Source organism: Plecotus auritus, assembly GCF_963455305.1.
Source record: "Plecotus auritus genome assembly, chromosome: 1".
In the NCBI taxonomy this organism is placed as follows: Eukaryota; Metazoa; Chordata; class Mammalia; order Chiroptera; family Vespertilionidae; genus Plecotus; species Plecotus auritus.
Window position 1 is genome coordinate 208817386 of NC_137770.1, and position 15713 is coordinate 208833098.

The 15713-nt window shown below is 39.2% G+C and overlaps 1 protein-coding gene across 39 annotated transcripts in view; it reads right to left on the bottom strand.

Moving 5' to 3' along the window:
* ADGRL3 (adhesion G protein-coupled receptor L3) overlaps nt 1-15713 on the bottom strand; it is a 798149-nt gene that overhangs the window by 466798 nt on the left and 315638 nt on the right. For 23 of the 39 annotated variants that reach the window (XM_080681563.1, XM_080681560.1, XM_080681559.1 and 20 more), the window contains exon 4: nt 15319-15522. The exons of the other annotated variants lie outside the window; for them this stretch is intronic. In XM_080681563.1, the coding sequence (XP_080537689.1) occupies nt 15319-15522 (204 nt within the window). The remainder of the gene's footprint in view (nt 1-15318; nt 15523-15713) is intronic. 39 annotated transcript variants of the gene reach the window in all.

Genomic DNA, 15713 nt, shown 5'->3' on the forward strand with positions numbered 1-15713 from the left:
CTGCCTATAAATTCTTCTAAGATATTTATGGTTTTCTGTCCTACCTTTAAGTCCTTTATCCATTTTGAGTTTATTTTTGTGAATGGTGTAAGTTGGTGGTCTAGTCCAACCCCAGAGGGAAAGCAGGGGAGGGGGGAGGGTAAGAGATCAACTAAAGGACTTGTAAGCATGTATATAAGCATAACCCATGGACACAGACAGTAGGGGGTGAGAGCATGTGGTGAGGGGTGGGAAAGGCCAGGGAGAGGTCAATGGGGGGAAAGGAGACATATATAATAGCTTTAACAATAAAAAAGTAAATAATAAAAATAGAGTTCTATTCATGGGTCACCCCTAACCATTTCTACTATTTAAATCTCAAACATAATTACATGTAAGTCTATGGATATGTACTGGGCATATGTAGGTCAACTAAAAATGAGGTAAATGCAAATCCAGATCTCAGACATACAGCTCTTCAACAATACTATGGGGTCATAGATGTTTATTTTAAGATAGTAAACAAATTTGTCTAACAGGAACAATAAAATATTTTTTATTAGGTAAGGAATAAACCAACAAAACAGATATCTTCATAGGCCATTCAAATAATATCTTCCAATTATAAATAATCACATTTTTCTACTGCTATAAATAATCATATTATTTAATATAGATGAAACAAAATTTATAAATATTAGGTAAACAAAGGGTACAATTTCCCTTTCAGAAGTGAAACTGTGGAAATAAATTACTTTTACAAGACAGTTTCTAATAAAAATAAGAGTTCAATTTGTTTATTAATCCCTAAGATTTTTAGAGAATAAAAGTTTTAATGGTTTTCTTTTTAACAAAGTAATTAAGGTGGATATAATTATTTTTGTGGCTAAGAAAATATGTTGCATATAAAGTTAATTCATGTTTTCATATTTTAAAAAACATATCATTAATAACAAATATTTTCCCAGAGTATAATACTTTTTTAAAAACATATTTTTATTGATTCAGAGAGGAAGGGAGAGGGAGAGATAAAAAGATCAATGATGAGAATCGTTGATCTGCTGCCTCCTGCCACACCCCACACTGGGAATGGAGCCGGCAACCTATGCCCTGACTAGGAATCAAACCATGACCTCCTGATTCATAGGTCAACACTCAACCACTGAGCCATTCTGGCCAGGCCAGAGTATAATTCTTATATATTAAAATGATTTAAGTATTTAAATAAGTCTTCACTTTTTTTGCTATACTCTATAAAGATACTTAGAGCCATCCACTTAAAGCTTATTACAATGTATAACATTTAGTTTAATTGTTAATTCCCAAGTCTGATAAAGAAAAAAATCCCAGTGTTTTGCCCAGCTGATGTGGCTCAATGGTTGAGCATTGACCTATGAACCAGGAGGTCATGGTTCAATTCGTGGTCAGGGCACATGCCCGGGTTGTGGGCTCGATCCCCAGTGTGGAGCTTGCAGGAGAGAGCCAGTCAATGATTCTCTCTCATCATTGATATTTCTATCTCTCTTCTCCTTTACCTTCCTCTCTGAAATTAATAAAAACTATCCCAGTGTTTTTCTATTAATCTCAACAAGTATTACAACCTTACAGAAATGAACATTTTAAAATGTTATTATATACTTTTAATGAGTGTTCACACTAGCACTACTGTAGCCTGATGATTTACAATTAACCAATGATCAAAGAAGCAGGCAACAAAAGTAGAAGAAATTCACTTAAATTTAGTCATGTTTTCTCAATACAATCATATATACTCATAAACCTAATCCTCTATTATTTGCTCTACTTATATATCAAGTATTTGAGAAAGATGTTTCACTAATTTATCAATGAGACTCAAAAACACTTTCATTTTCTCATTTTTCTATCATCTTATTATGTATGGATGAATTTTCTGTGGATTAGCATTAGAGGAAGCTGCTAGAAGAGCAAGGCATAAGAAAAGTTTGGCATTTCCTTTCAATTTACCAATTGTACCAAACTATAATTTGATCACCTTCAGTAGTTTATAATTTTGCCTTCTCTAAATGTAAGTGTATCCCCAGGGTATCTCCTTGCCCAGTCTCTTCTCTGCTTTAGCAATCTCATAAATGCCATTGGTTTTAACTATCACCATTATGCTGAAAATTCCTAACTTCTATTCTAGCAATTACTTTTCTTTTGATATTTAGATTCATATGTTAGAGCTTGCTTCACACTTATACCACTAACTCAATATTTCCTGGACCAAACTCACCATTTCCCCCTCCATTAAAAACCAAAGCTTCCTGTTGAATTCTAATCCTGTCTATGGTACCACCCAGTCACCTAGGCATCTTTGATTCTTCCCTCATCCTCACCTCTTGCATCCAATTAGTAGCCAGGCACTGCAAGTTCCATCTCTGTGCATTTCTCATATCACCCCTCTTCTTTCCATCCCTATTGCTATCTCCCAGGTTCAGGCACTCATTACCTTCTGCCCTACAGTAAGAACCTAACTGATCTCTCCACTTTCAAGTCCCTCTCTGCCCTAACATTTCCCACAAAATCCTCACAGGTTCTAAACTGCAACGCTGATCGGGAGCTTCCAAAGAATCCCAACCACAGACAAAATTATGTACAAAGTCTCACCCTGACATTTAAGACTCCCTACAAAATACTTACAACCTCTCTTTCAAACTTTCTGGCTCACTACTTCTTTCCTCATATTCTTATTGTTAGTTAAACTAGACCCGTGGTCGGTAAACTGCGGCTTGCGAGCCACATGCAGATCTTTGGCCCCTTGAGTGTGGCTCTTCCACAAAATACCACGGCCTGGGCAAGTCTATTTTGAAGAAGTGGCGTTAGAAGAAGTTTAAGTTTAAAAAATTTGGCTCTCAAAAGAAATTTCAATCGTTGTACTGTTGATATTTGGCTCTGTTGACTAATGAGTTTGCGACCACTGAACTAGACTGTTCGTTGTCTGATGAAAATGTCTTAATTTTCTCCAGCTATAATGTTGTTCACACATAATTCAATTAGGGAACATCCTCTTTCCTCTAGCACCTCCCATCTGTGCTTGCAAATGATCCTAGGGATTTTTTTCAAGAGTTAGTTAAGGTATCACATTATCCTCCCCTCTTCCCTATCCCCATCCTACACCAAGAATGCCTTTCCTCATTCTTTAAAGTACTACAGCACTTGCATGACACCACAGTTCACGAAATCAGAGTCAAGTTAATACTGGTTTGGCTATTCTCTCTGTTACCAGCAGTAGGCTATAATTCCTGAAGGAAAGACAGCCTTATAAAGCATTCTGTGTATATTAAAGCTACAACAAATATGTGAATCAAATTGAGTTATTTTCTTTCCTTAACATTTATACTAAATGTTCACTTACCTAAGCTATGAACCCATGAATATGCTTAAAATATAAAGCTAGGATTTTAGAACATTTCATTGTCTCTTCCCCAAACTAATCAGAAGCATTAGTGAGTAAATAAATTCACTGAAAAACTTTTATGGATTTTCCACTATATATCTCCAGTATATTACAAAACAGAAAGCCAAAAAAAGTGTGTTGTAGGTAACACTTACCAGGCTTTATGAGCTAAATGCATAATTGTATTTAATACTAGTGGCCCAGTGCACAAAATTCATGCCCGGGGGAGGGGGGAGGTTCCCTCAGCCCAGCCTACACCCTTTCCAAATGGGGACCCCTTGGGGGATGTCCAACCGCCAGTTTAGGCCTGATCCCTGTGTGATCAGGCCTAAACTGGCGGTTGGACATCCCTCTCACAATCTGGGACCGGTGGCTCCTAACCACTCACCTGCCTGCCTGATCACACCTAACTGGCCTCCCTTGCCGGCCTAATCCCACCCCCAACTGCCCTCCCTTGCCGGCCTGATCTCACCCCCAACTGCCGTCCCCTGCTGGACTGGTTGCCCCCAACTGCCCTCCCATGCCAGCCAGATCTTGCCCCCAACTGCCCTCCCCTGCAAGCCTGATCACCCCTAACGGCCTCTGCCTTGACCCCCACCACCATGGCTTTGTCCGGAAGGAAGTCGGACGTCCAGAAGATGCCTGGTCGACCCAGTCTAATTAGAATATTACCCTTTTAGTAGTATAGATAGATTATATAGGATGGATTGCTTAAATGGCGGGGGGTGGGGTGGGGGGGGGGAGGAAGCCTTTTTCAGCAGGAAAAGATGCTCTTGGCAGACAAAAATACATAATCCCTATATCTGGACTGATAGCCAGCCATATGTACTATACTGCCAAACCGGTCATTAAAAAATTGAACCACTTTCTTACACCTTACACCAAACAGCTGTTGCCCTTAAAACCCCTCCTCAGCCCCCACCTTAGGTTCTGCCTTCACAGTTCACCTTAGGTTCTGCCTTCACAGTTCACCCAGATTAGGTTCTGATTGGTCGGTTTCTATGCCAATCAGCATCAAAAGCTCTGACTCCTAGGCAGCCATTGGCTCCTCGCACTTCACTCAGATTTGGTTCTGATTGGTTGGCTTCTATGCCAGTCAGCATCTCCGGGCCTATCAATGGGCCTGATCAGAGAGGCGGGGCTGATCAGCAGTCCCCTGGGAGGCCCGAGAGAAAGAGACAAAGACTGATCAACAGCTGCCATGGAGGCTACAGATCAGACTCTGCTTCTGTCTCTAGGTCTCTCTTCGGGCCTGATCCACAGCCCCCTTGGCTGTCAGTGCTGGGTTGCAGTGCTCACAGTGGCGGGCAGTCAGTGCTGGGTTACCATGGCAACCCAGCACTGACTTCCGGTTGGTTGAGCCTTTGGTAGTTTTGGATGTTACAGACCCTGGGTTTTTATATATTAGGATACTTTTATGTGATAATAATCACAATCTATATATATATATATATATATAGATTGTGATTATTATCACATATACTTCTATTATATACTTCTATATATATACTTCTATTACACCACTATACAAATGAGATAGGAAATATATTTAAAATGTAAGTCCTTGGTCTTAGTTAAAACAGTTAATATGCGGTAAAGCTATGAATGAACTCAAACCCCTCTGACCCCAAAGTTTGTATAGTAACTGCAATTCCACACTACTACCCTCTATGTAGCACTAAAAGCAAAATGGTAAATAATTAAAGATATATCTAATAACAAAAAAAATTGCTTCTTAAGAAGTAATAATTGGGGAAAAACACCACCAATTTAACTAACTATACACTGAGTGGCCAGATTATTATGATCTCTGAACGCATAATAATCTGGCCACTCAGTGTATATCCTATATAATAAAAGGCTAATATGCAAATTGTCCCCTTGACCAGGAGTTCGACCAGCAGGCAGGCTGGATCCCACCCATGCATGAATTCATGCACTGGGCCTCTAATATATATATATATATATATATATATATATATATATATATATATCCTATCTAATAAAAAAGTAATATGCAAATTGACTGTCACTCCAACACACAAGATGGCTGCCCCTATATGGTCAAAGATCCTGCCCCCATGTGGACACAAGATGGCCGCCACAAGATGGCCAGCAGAGAGGACAGTTGCGGGGGACCAGGCCTCCAAGGGAGGGCAGTTGGGGGTGATCAAGCCTGCAGGGGAGGGCAGTTAGGGGTGACCAGGCCAGAAGAGGAGGGAAGTTGGGGGCGACCGGGCCTGCAGGGAAGGGCAGTTGGGGGGGACCAGGCCTGCAGGGGAGGGCAGTTAGGGGTGACCAGGCCAGAAGAGGAGGGAAGTTGGGGGCGACCGGGCCTGCAGGGAAGGGCAGTTGGGGGTAACCAGGCCTGCAGGGGAGGGCAGTTAGGGGCAAACAGGCCTGCAGGGGAGGGCAGTTGGGGGTAACCAGGCCTGCAGGGAAGGGCAGTTGGGGGGGACCAGGCCTGCAGGGGAGGGCAGTTAGGGGCAAACAGGCTGGCAGGGGAGCAGTTAGGCATCAATCAGGCTGGCAGGGGATTGGTTAGGAGGTGATCAGGCTGGCAGGCAGAAGCGGTTAGGGGCAATCAGGAAGGTAGGTAGGCGAGCAGTTGGGAGCCAGCAGTCCTGGATTGTGAGAGGGATCCCAGATTGAAGAGGGTTCAGGCTGGCTGGGGACACCCCCCCCCCATGCATGAATTTTGTGCACCGGACCTCTAGTGTGTGTGTGTGTGTGTGTGTGTGTGTGTGTGTGTGTGTACACACACACACACACACACACACACACACTCACACACTGAGTGGCCAGATTATTATGCATTCAGAGATCATAATAATCTGGCCATTCAGTGTATATACAAAAGAAAGATAGAGTGTGACAAACTTTCTGTACTGTGTGTAGACCTATATGAATAATGCAAAATCTAAAAACACAGATATAAGCCTATCTATGAAAGCATGATGTTCTGTACAAAACAATACCTGCCCTTCCCCTCCCTTTCATCTTAATTTGGGGTTAAGGCTTCTATAAATAAATGGAAGTTTCCTCTCAAAACTAGATAAACTTCAGATCTCTTTTTCTACCACACATCTTTTGATTTGAAGAGAAACAGAAGAAAAAGAGAGAGACTTTCTAGTAATTAGCTAACTTATTCTGAAAAGTATCTGTCACTGGGAGTGTAAAATTTGCTCCTTTGGAACATATATACAATTATCAGGATGTGGCAGATATTAATGAAACAACCTACAATACACTCCTAATTAAATCCAGGAAATGAAATGGGTTTTTTTAGATTAAATGTCAAAGTTTAGCATTTATTTTCCATTATTCATATCCTTTGTGAAAAGAAAAATGTAATGATGAGAAATATAATTTCCATAAATATTTTGAAAAGCTATTTCATACTTCTCAGATGGAAAGAAAATAAATTGTAATTTATGCCAATAAAAATAAAAGACTTTATCACATTTTCCATTAAATACTTTAAGGCCAAACTCACTAACACATTATTTTCAATTGGATACATCATTCTGGTATTGATTACTTTTAGCAAAGAAACAAGACCCTGAAGAAATGCTTTTAAATCATGCTTAGGGCTGCAAAGCTTTTTTTTTTTAACCTCAATATTTTACTTTCCTAGATACCTATTGCCCTTCTTCTCACATGAAAATATAAGGACCTATGTTACATAACAATTTTAAGAATGATGTACAAATAATGCATTTTGCATATCAATTACACCTGACATTTTGTCTGAATTGGCAAATCTCTGAAAGATACAAATAAATGTGAACAGGGGCTTTTATCTGAAATAATATTATATTGTCATATAAACCAAGAAGCTAACAAGGACTTTGAAGGCCACATTATATTATTCTCTTGCAGTAATAGTTATATCAAAAAAGCTGAGCTTGTAAAACTGTAGATTTTCATTTCAATTGTTGTAGCAACATTAATCTCTGTTCTTCTGTTACAAGTTCTTTCATCTCCTTACCTCACCATGAATTCCTAGACTTCACCTACACACTTCAGACTGTAATATAATAACAAAATTAGAACCAGCTTTTCCAAAAATTTGGGAGTAAGAGGAGTAAGAACATGAGAACATGCCAGAAGTTCAACTCATCAAAGTCAATATAAATAGCACTAAAAACATATTCAGAGTAACAAGTCTCAAATTTTCTAATAATCATGTTATATCAAATGAAATTATGAAAGCCAGAGGAAGTAAAGATAAATTGTTTACCTCATGCACACACGTTCCAGGCCACTCTAATTCAGAATCAGAGGGAGATTAAAAATTGTTCTGTTAGGAATAGGCCTAGGGATGGGTGAAAGTGGAAGAAAATCAATCCAATTTAACCTATATCAAATTTTTAGCTGAGCTGAAGGGAACCCAGGTGGTATACCACATTCCACCCAGCAAAGATAATGTCATTTGCCAATGCTCTAGAAGGAAGGGGCCATAGCTTGTCTAGTAAATTAACAGAACTTCCTTGGGGCTGAAGGGTAAAACATGTATGGGAGGTGATTTGAAGTAAGAGAAAAATGTATGGCCTACTAATCTTATTTACTGTAAGTATATGTGTGGCTTATAGGCCTCAAAGCATCCTGTATGTATCTCTCCCTGTTCTTCATTTATTCCAGTGTCCAAAATTATGTAATCACATTGGGGAGTTCATAGGATAAAAAAATAATTGGCTCCATTCCCAAACCATTGTGTTAGCAGTAATCCCACAAATGAGCTTTCCTCACCCCTTCCCTGCTTCTATCAGTTTATTGTAACACCTTCATGTGTACAATTAGGTGAGCTCTGCAACTGTGGTCTTGGAGCTACAACTTTAAAAGTGCTTATTTTTTGGGTGCAGCTTTCATTTCCTAGTCTCTTAACCAGTGAGAACATTACCATTTCCTTAAGATAAAGCATTGCTTTACAATGTCTTCAAGGGATACTGCTATTTTAATAATTAGTTTTAATTAGGCAAGAGTTATATAAGTTAAGATTCATTTTTTGAGGCACTCTTAAAAGACACATGAAGATTATTTTTGTTATTATTTTATTAAACTATATGCTATGTTATGTTGTTAATGAGTGCAAATATGAGCAGATGACTCTCCAGCTGCCTTCCAGATTTTGACATGGAACATTCTACTAAGAACTACATGAATATCAAATATATCTAGGCCAGCAGATCAACTGTCTTTAACTTTGTTCAATTTATCTCCTTGCTAAATGTGTATATTGCAAATGCACATACTATGTAGTAAGAATCTTTTCTGCTGTTTCATGGAAACACAGGAGAGCTCATAATCAGATCTAATCTTGGCACCACCACAGCCCTGCTAGGTATTACTGGGAAGTAGAAAGAAGGATTGAATGAAAATCCTTGCAGATGCTCTTCTGTTGCAGAATAGCTTATCACACCTAAGCCAAAATAAAATGGGTAACAAAGAATAGCAATACCTTTTTTTCTCTTAGATGAGAATAACTTATGCCAGACAAATAACACTTTTAATTATCTTTTTTTTTTCAGATATATATATTGTACTTAAATTACAGGTTCTTAAATTTGGTACCAGAAAGTTGAGCTTCTGTTCAAAGGAATATGTTGAAAAACTCATTTGTAAATTTTTCTATAACAGCACCATCATTCCTTAACAATATTTTCTGTCTCCTCTGACCTTCCTTAGCTGAGTAAGTGGTAATCTCTCAAGCCAGAAACCTGGTTGTCCTCTTTGGATTTTTCCTCTACATTATTCACACATCCAGTGAATCTCAAATTCTTGACATTTGGTCCTCATTAGCACTAATGTCACTCACTATGTGAGTCAGGACCACCATCATTTTTTAAATCTAAATCAACAGAATAACTTCCCCATCTCCAGTCTTTAAGCCTCAAATGCTGGCAGTGGTTCACTTCGCCTAAGATTTACTTAATTATTCCCTTGCTGCCATCACAAAAATTCTAAACTCCACAAGATGTTATATCATGCCATGGTGATCAAAGGCTTGATTACTTCCCAGATCATTCTGGGCTAATGTCTAGACATTATCCTTTGGACTTCTATGCTCCAATAATACTTAACTAGGTGTTTCTGCTACCATTTCCTCTGTCTATAATCTAATCTAATAAAGAGGGAATATGCTAATTTACTGCCACACCCTCACAAGATGGCGGTGCCCAGTCCCCTCAACCCCGCCTTATCCAGCCTCAATCCCCCAGTCCCCGCAGCCCCGCAGGGGAAGGCAGTTGGGGATGATCATGCCAGCAGGGGAGCAGTTAGGCATCAATCAGGCCAGCAGGGGAGCAGTTAGGGGGCTATCAGGCTGGCAGGTAGAGTGGTTAGGGGCAATCAGACAGGCAGGTGAGTGGTTAGGAGCCAGCAGTCCCAGATTGTGAGAGGGATGTCCAATTGCCGGTGATCAGGCCTAAACCAGAAGTTGGACATCCCCCAAGGGGTCCCAGATTGGAGAGGGTGCAAATTGGGCTGAGGGACAACCCCCACCCATGCACAAATTTCATGCACCTGGCCTCTAGTAATAGTATGTTTCTTCTACCTGTGTGTTTGGCTAACTACTACTTGTCTGTCAGGCCACAGCCTAGATAACCCTTTATATTTAGGAGCACTTTCTCGGACCCTCTGAGACTGGTACATAATCCCTCCATAGTATTCTATACTTACCTTTGAAATAGGTGTTCCTGTTACTGCTTCTTTGCAACATAAACACTGCTGTGTGGGTGAAGGTCATGAAATGGTCAGTGACATGAATAATTAGGTCAGGGATACTGACCTAACCCAAGGGGGATTAAATTCCTATCTTGGAAATTTAAACTAAAGGGTAAGAAGACAGTGCCAGTTGGTGGTTGGTACTAAGAGGAGTGTGCACAATTTTTTGTGACAGTCACAATGTTAAGGAGCAAAGAAATCTGATGGAAAGTTAGAGAACCAATGAAGAATTAGGCCCATTTGGAGGGTGCAGTACTCAAGAGTCTAGATTCCTGTAAGAAATATGTATTCTGAAAACACAGTTCCTACATTTAGCACTCCCCATCAAACACACACACACGCACACACTTCTATTAATTACTTTTACAAACAAGTCTCTTGCCTCTTTAGGTACAGAAGAGAGGTATCCGTTAGCAAGCATTTGCCACATTGTGCTCTTTTCTTGTTTCCCAATACCCACTGAGAGATCAAAATTGTGAATTCTCCATCGTTTTCCTGGTACCTAGTGTAGCACCCAGCATACATTTGCACTCAACCCGTTACTAAAAATAATAATAATAATAATAAATGAGGGCGAAAATCAAATGGAGCTTTCTCCTTGCTTATAATTATAAAAGCATTCCCATCTACAAAAACCCCAACATGGAGAAAAATGGGGAAAAATTAATTATAGAGTTTTATTTGATTCTCTATAGACTGCCAGAATATAGGAGCCTCTTGGAAAACCATTTTGGCTCTTGCAAAAGGTAGAGTCTATGACTTGTCAGGATTGAAATGCTTTAGCTGTACTCTGAGAGAACACTTGTATAAACCCTGCACACCAAGCATGTCAAACTCGCTGCCCAAGGGCCGCATGCAGCCCCCACAACAAATATTTTTTTGCAGCCCAGCCAATATAATGGTATGTAAGAAACGTTTTAATAAAAATTTCGCAATTTAATTTTTACAATACCCTGTTATACGTAATTATTAATAACGAACCACAACATTCGCTAATGACTGATTATTATAATTGTGTTGCATTCATTTCCCTTACTCGCCTTACACACAGGCGCACCATTTCTCTCCGATAATCGGAGCAGCAAATATTTTAGCAGCCGATTGCCACATCATTAGTCTTGCACTGACTTGCTTGGTGTGCGCAACAGGAAATATTTCGCTTTCAGAGAACGAGAAAAATAGGTTCATTTGCGTTATGCTTATTAATTTGTGCAGATTTCAGTGTCTGGTAAGTTAATATTCAAGAAAAAATATTAATTTTTATTAAAATGTTCTATTATTTTATGTTAACGATGACTCATTTATTTCAGCCCGTTGTATTCAGCATGTCTCTATCGAAATAAACTTACGTTTCTACGAAAATTGAAGCTTTTGTTTTTGCAGCCCACATAAACTTAAACCTTGTTTATTTGGCCCGTGTTAGCCTTTGAGTTTGACATGCTTGCTGCATACTACATGTGCCTAGCAGGAGGGTTATTTGTAGATCATCTCAATGAACTTTTTGTGTAACTTATGAAAATCACAACCAAAGCATAGAAAGTGCTGATAAAAAACACATTAACATTCCTTTAGCTTCAAGGAAAAGTCTTGATATCTAGTCATTAACTGGGCAATCTGCCCTCAGACTTCCTTCTGCTTTAATATGCTAAAGAGAAACATGTCTTCTGTGAACAATGCTTTTTTTTAATTCCTTATGCTTTGCTGCTCTACTGTGCAGTCCTAATCCCTCTGAATCTAAACACTCATTAACTCCCAAGAACTATTAGCTATTTGGAGTAAAATAAATGAAAAGGGGGAAAAAGGAGTAAAGTTTAATTTTCAAACCAATAAAAGGGTCTTTATGTGTATGTGGGTTTTTTTTGTTTTGTTTTGTTAAGTTCTTAAGGGTGTTTCAGTTGGGTTTCTTATTTGCTTGTTTGGCTATCTGTAGAGAACAAGCAGGGGTTAACAATTTTTAAATAAAATCAATTTCATTTTTCAATCAGATTCTATTAATCTCTGTCTTTATTACTTATATTTATGAATGAGTTTTCTGTAACTTTAAGTATCCTGTTTTTATAACAGATTTGTTTTTGTTTTGAGAAAGGGGTGGAGGGGTGGAGTTTACTGACATTTTCTTATTTGCATTCTTCCATGTCTTTTCAGTTTGAAGAGCTGAAGGTAATATGGTATCTTTTATTTCAATTTCACTTTTAATACCTATCCAAATGCTCTAGCTCTGTGTACTATTGTTACCATCATAACAGCTAATTTATTAATAATAGGAAAAAATAAAAGGGAAGGCCAGACATTATAAGCATGGTCATCTGGGCAGCTTCACCTGGAAGCTGCACCTTTATACTCCAGTATAAAGGAACCACCAGTCTATTCTCTGCAGATACTGGGAAAGGGATCAAGCAAAGGGGTAAATGGGCGCATGCACAGTGACATAGGGAAGACACTTGCCTGTCACTCTCTAGCCTGTGGAACCATGGATTGCCTAGAGGGGTGGAGCCACTGCAAGGACATGAAACCCTGAAGGATTCATTTGTTAAGCTCCTAATTAAAATTCCCCAAAAAAGAAAATTTCCCTCTCTTGTTCCTCTTGCATTGCTCCTGCTTCCTTGCACTTGCTTATTCAGTGACCTGCTCTAGCCTGCCATGTGGCCCTAGAAGCCGCATGGCCATGACCCCACACTCAATGGACTGGAGCTTGGAGCACAAGCTAAGCTAGCCAGATGCTGGACTAGACTGTGCTTTAATATAGAGTGAAGACTCCAGGCAATGGCTTTAATCCCAGCTCTGCTGAAGACCAAATGGGACTCTTTCCATGGTGAGATAGAGGGAGAGGGGACCTTGGAAGGGAACCCCCTTAATTTCACATCATCAACAAAGCTTTTTCACGATACCTGATCCTCCCTTGGGGCCCAGAAATTCTTGTTCTCATGGCACCCCAAGATGCCTACTCCAGCAGCAACAGGTGGGACATGGAGGGCACACCATAGATAACAGGATCTTCTGTATTAGGAAAGATTATGGCCCTGTAACATTTGCTTGTTCTTCCTTGTTCTTTCTATGGAGCATTTAGAGATGACCTTCAGTTGCCCTGTGTCTCATTGATAAAATTAGTTTTGCAGAAAAGCAACTTCCCTAAAGTACTGTCTCATCATAACAGATTAACACAATTCTGTTGGCTCCTTTTAAATCACACTTATCTCACTAACCATTTATGAGATCACATGAAGGCTGCCTTGGACCATCCTTTCCATTTCTATCCAAAACAGAATATAACTTTTCTATTTTCAAACTGATATAAAAACATAATTCATAACCCATTACTACACTGCAACCTCCCACATACATGGCAAAAAGTAAAACCTCATAATATAGAAAAATCTCATTAAGCTTTGAAAGTTGGGGAATGTTTTAAATTCAGCCAATCTTTACTAAAAGTTCTATAGGGGAAAACTATTCTAAATGACTAAAATTCTAAATTTTTTCATAAGACAGAATTCCCAGTAGGTAGCGGTGTGTGTGCACACGTGCACATGCATGTGTGTTTGTATTTATGTTCATTGCTGATTTAAATATTCATATCATCTACTCAAAATTTAAACTTCATTTCTGGATTTCTATTTCATTAGTATTAGAAATTGTGAGAATGTATTTGCATCGGAGTAAATTAATTAATATTAATTTTATATTATTTTATAGTATAAATCAGAAGTCAAAATCATGATGAAAACTTTGGAATATAACAGCACCCAATTTCTGCAAAACAGAATGCAAAAATAAAAAAAATAAAAAGTTCTTAAAGAATGCTTACTATGCATTTTCCTTGAATTTTCAGAACACGTTGGAGTCAATTCCACATGCTTCTGTGGAAGTTTATGTTCTTCCCCACCGCTGCCCCTTCCCCAGGCATCACCACCAAGGAAGAAATGCTAATCTGAACAGAAGATTCTCGGACATCAACTGAGTGATGTGACTGAGAGTGAACAGTCACTGTGAGTGCCATGGTTCTCATGTACCTACTCTTTCTATGTGGCTGCAGTAATTGAAGAGTGAGGTTTAACTCTCACAGGTCTGTTGAATCTCAAATGGATTCATGATGCATCTCTCTTATTCCCTGAACTGAAATAAAGGACCCCAACTTGTTTTATCAGAGAATTCTCTAATGGGGTTTAGAAGCTCAACTAGTATAGTAGTATTTCATGTTCCTTTGCCAATATTTTTCATATGTATATCCCCTTATAGAAATTAAGAGAGATGACTGTGTTTTGGAACAAGACTTGATATTTATGGTTCAACAAGCCAAATGATTCCTAGTCTTTTTCATGTTGTGGAACATAAGGAAAATTATAAGTATTTATAATACTTAATAGGTTTATGATTGTGAGTATGCAAGACAGAGTTTATTTTTTGTTATTATTTATTAATTATTATTATTTTCCATATGAACAACTGTAAACAACTTTTGCCCACCATATATTTATATAGTAGTATATTATATTCCCTAGGGGAATTTAGAGGGAAAAGAGTGCCTGTATGGAATTTAATGAGAAAAAAGAAAAGTTACTTTGCCTTAATATATATAAAGACAAAATAAAAGTATTAGGAAAAAGTAGTATTGAATTTTGTGCAAATATCATGTAACTTTCTCCACTGGAAATTCATGAGCTATATGGCTCCCATTCCACTTATCAGCTGCAGAGACAATGTCATAAACAAAGGAATTTTCCACACTTTCATAAGAAAATTAGCTTGTTCCTATAACCATCACTTTTCTATCCCATTTTATTCTTTAAAATGTCTATACACAATTCCTAACCAAGATGTTTTCATCATAATCTCAAAACTTTGGTAGTTTCCATTGATGAAATTTTTTTTTTCAAAAATGATCGGATATGTTAAAACTTGTATTTTACAACCACTCAAATTCTATAAGAGTTGAAATTCTCACTCAAAGTAATTTTAAATTTCCTGTGTTAACGCAAAGGCAGTTCAAAATTTAAGGTCAACATTTTAAAATAATAATGGCGCTCTAATGTAGAATAAGCATGCATTGTTAAACAGCTGGCTAGGATACAACTAAGTGCAAATATCAGCCACAGATATATGAAAAGGCACCTGTAAGCCTGCCTGGGGCTGAGCTTCCAGGAGCCCCTGCCCAGCCACCCCCAGCCCTCTTCCCCACCTCCCACCGCTGGCCGCACCTTGGGCTGGGATCTGAGCTCCTTGGGCACCTGGACCACGAACTCCTCTGGCAGCTCCACGGGGCCCTTGTCCGCGATGAGCTGTGGCGCGCTCTGCAGTTGGCTGCTGGAGGAGATGTCTGGGTGGTAGAGCGCCTCCGGGGTTGCGCTCAGCATGTCGCGGTGGAGCAGCCAGGGCTGGATGTCTCTCAATGTGCTTGCCACCTGCGGGCACCATCAGACTCCACTCAGCTCAGGACCGCCTCAGAGGAGCCTGCTAGAGGCTATTCCCAAGGCTGCTGTCAGAGGCAGGCCATAGGCCCCATACACTAGCCACCCCAGGCCCCATTGAGACAACCCCGACCTGAGGAGATCATATCTCCTAGCCTCCAGCGTGATGATGACTATGTAGGGCT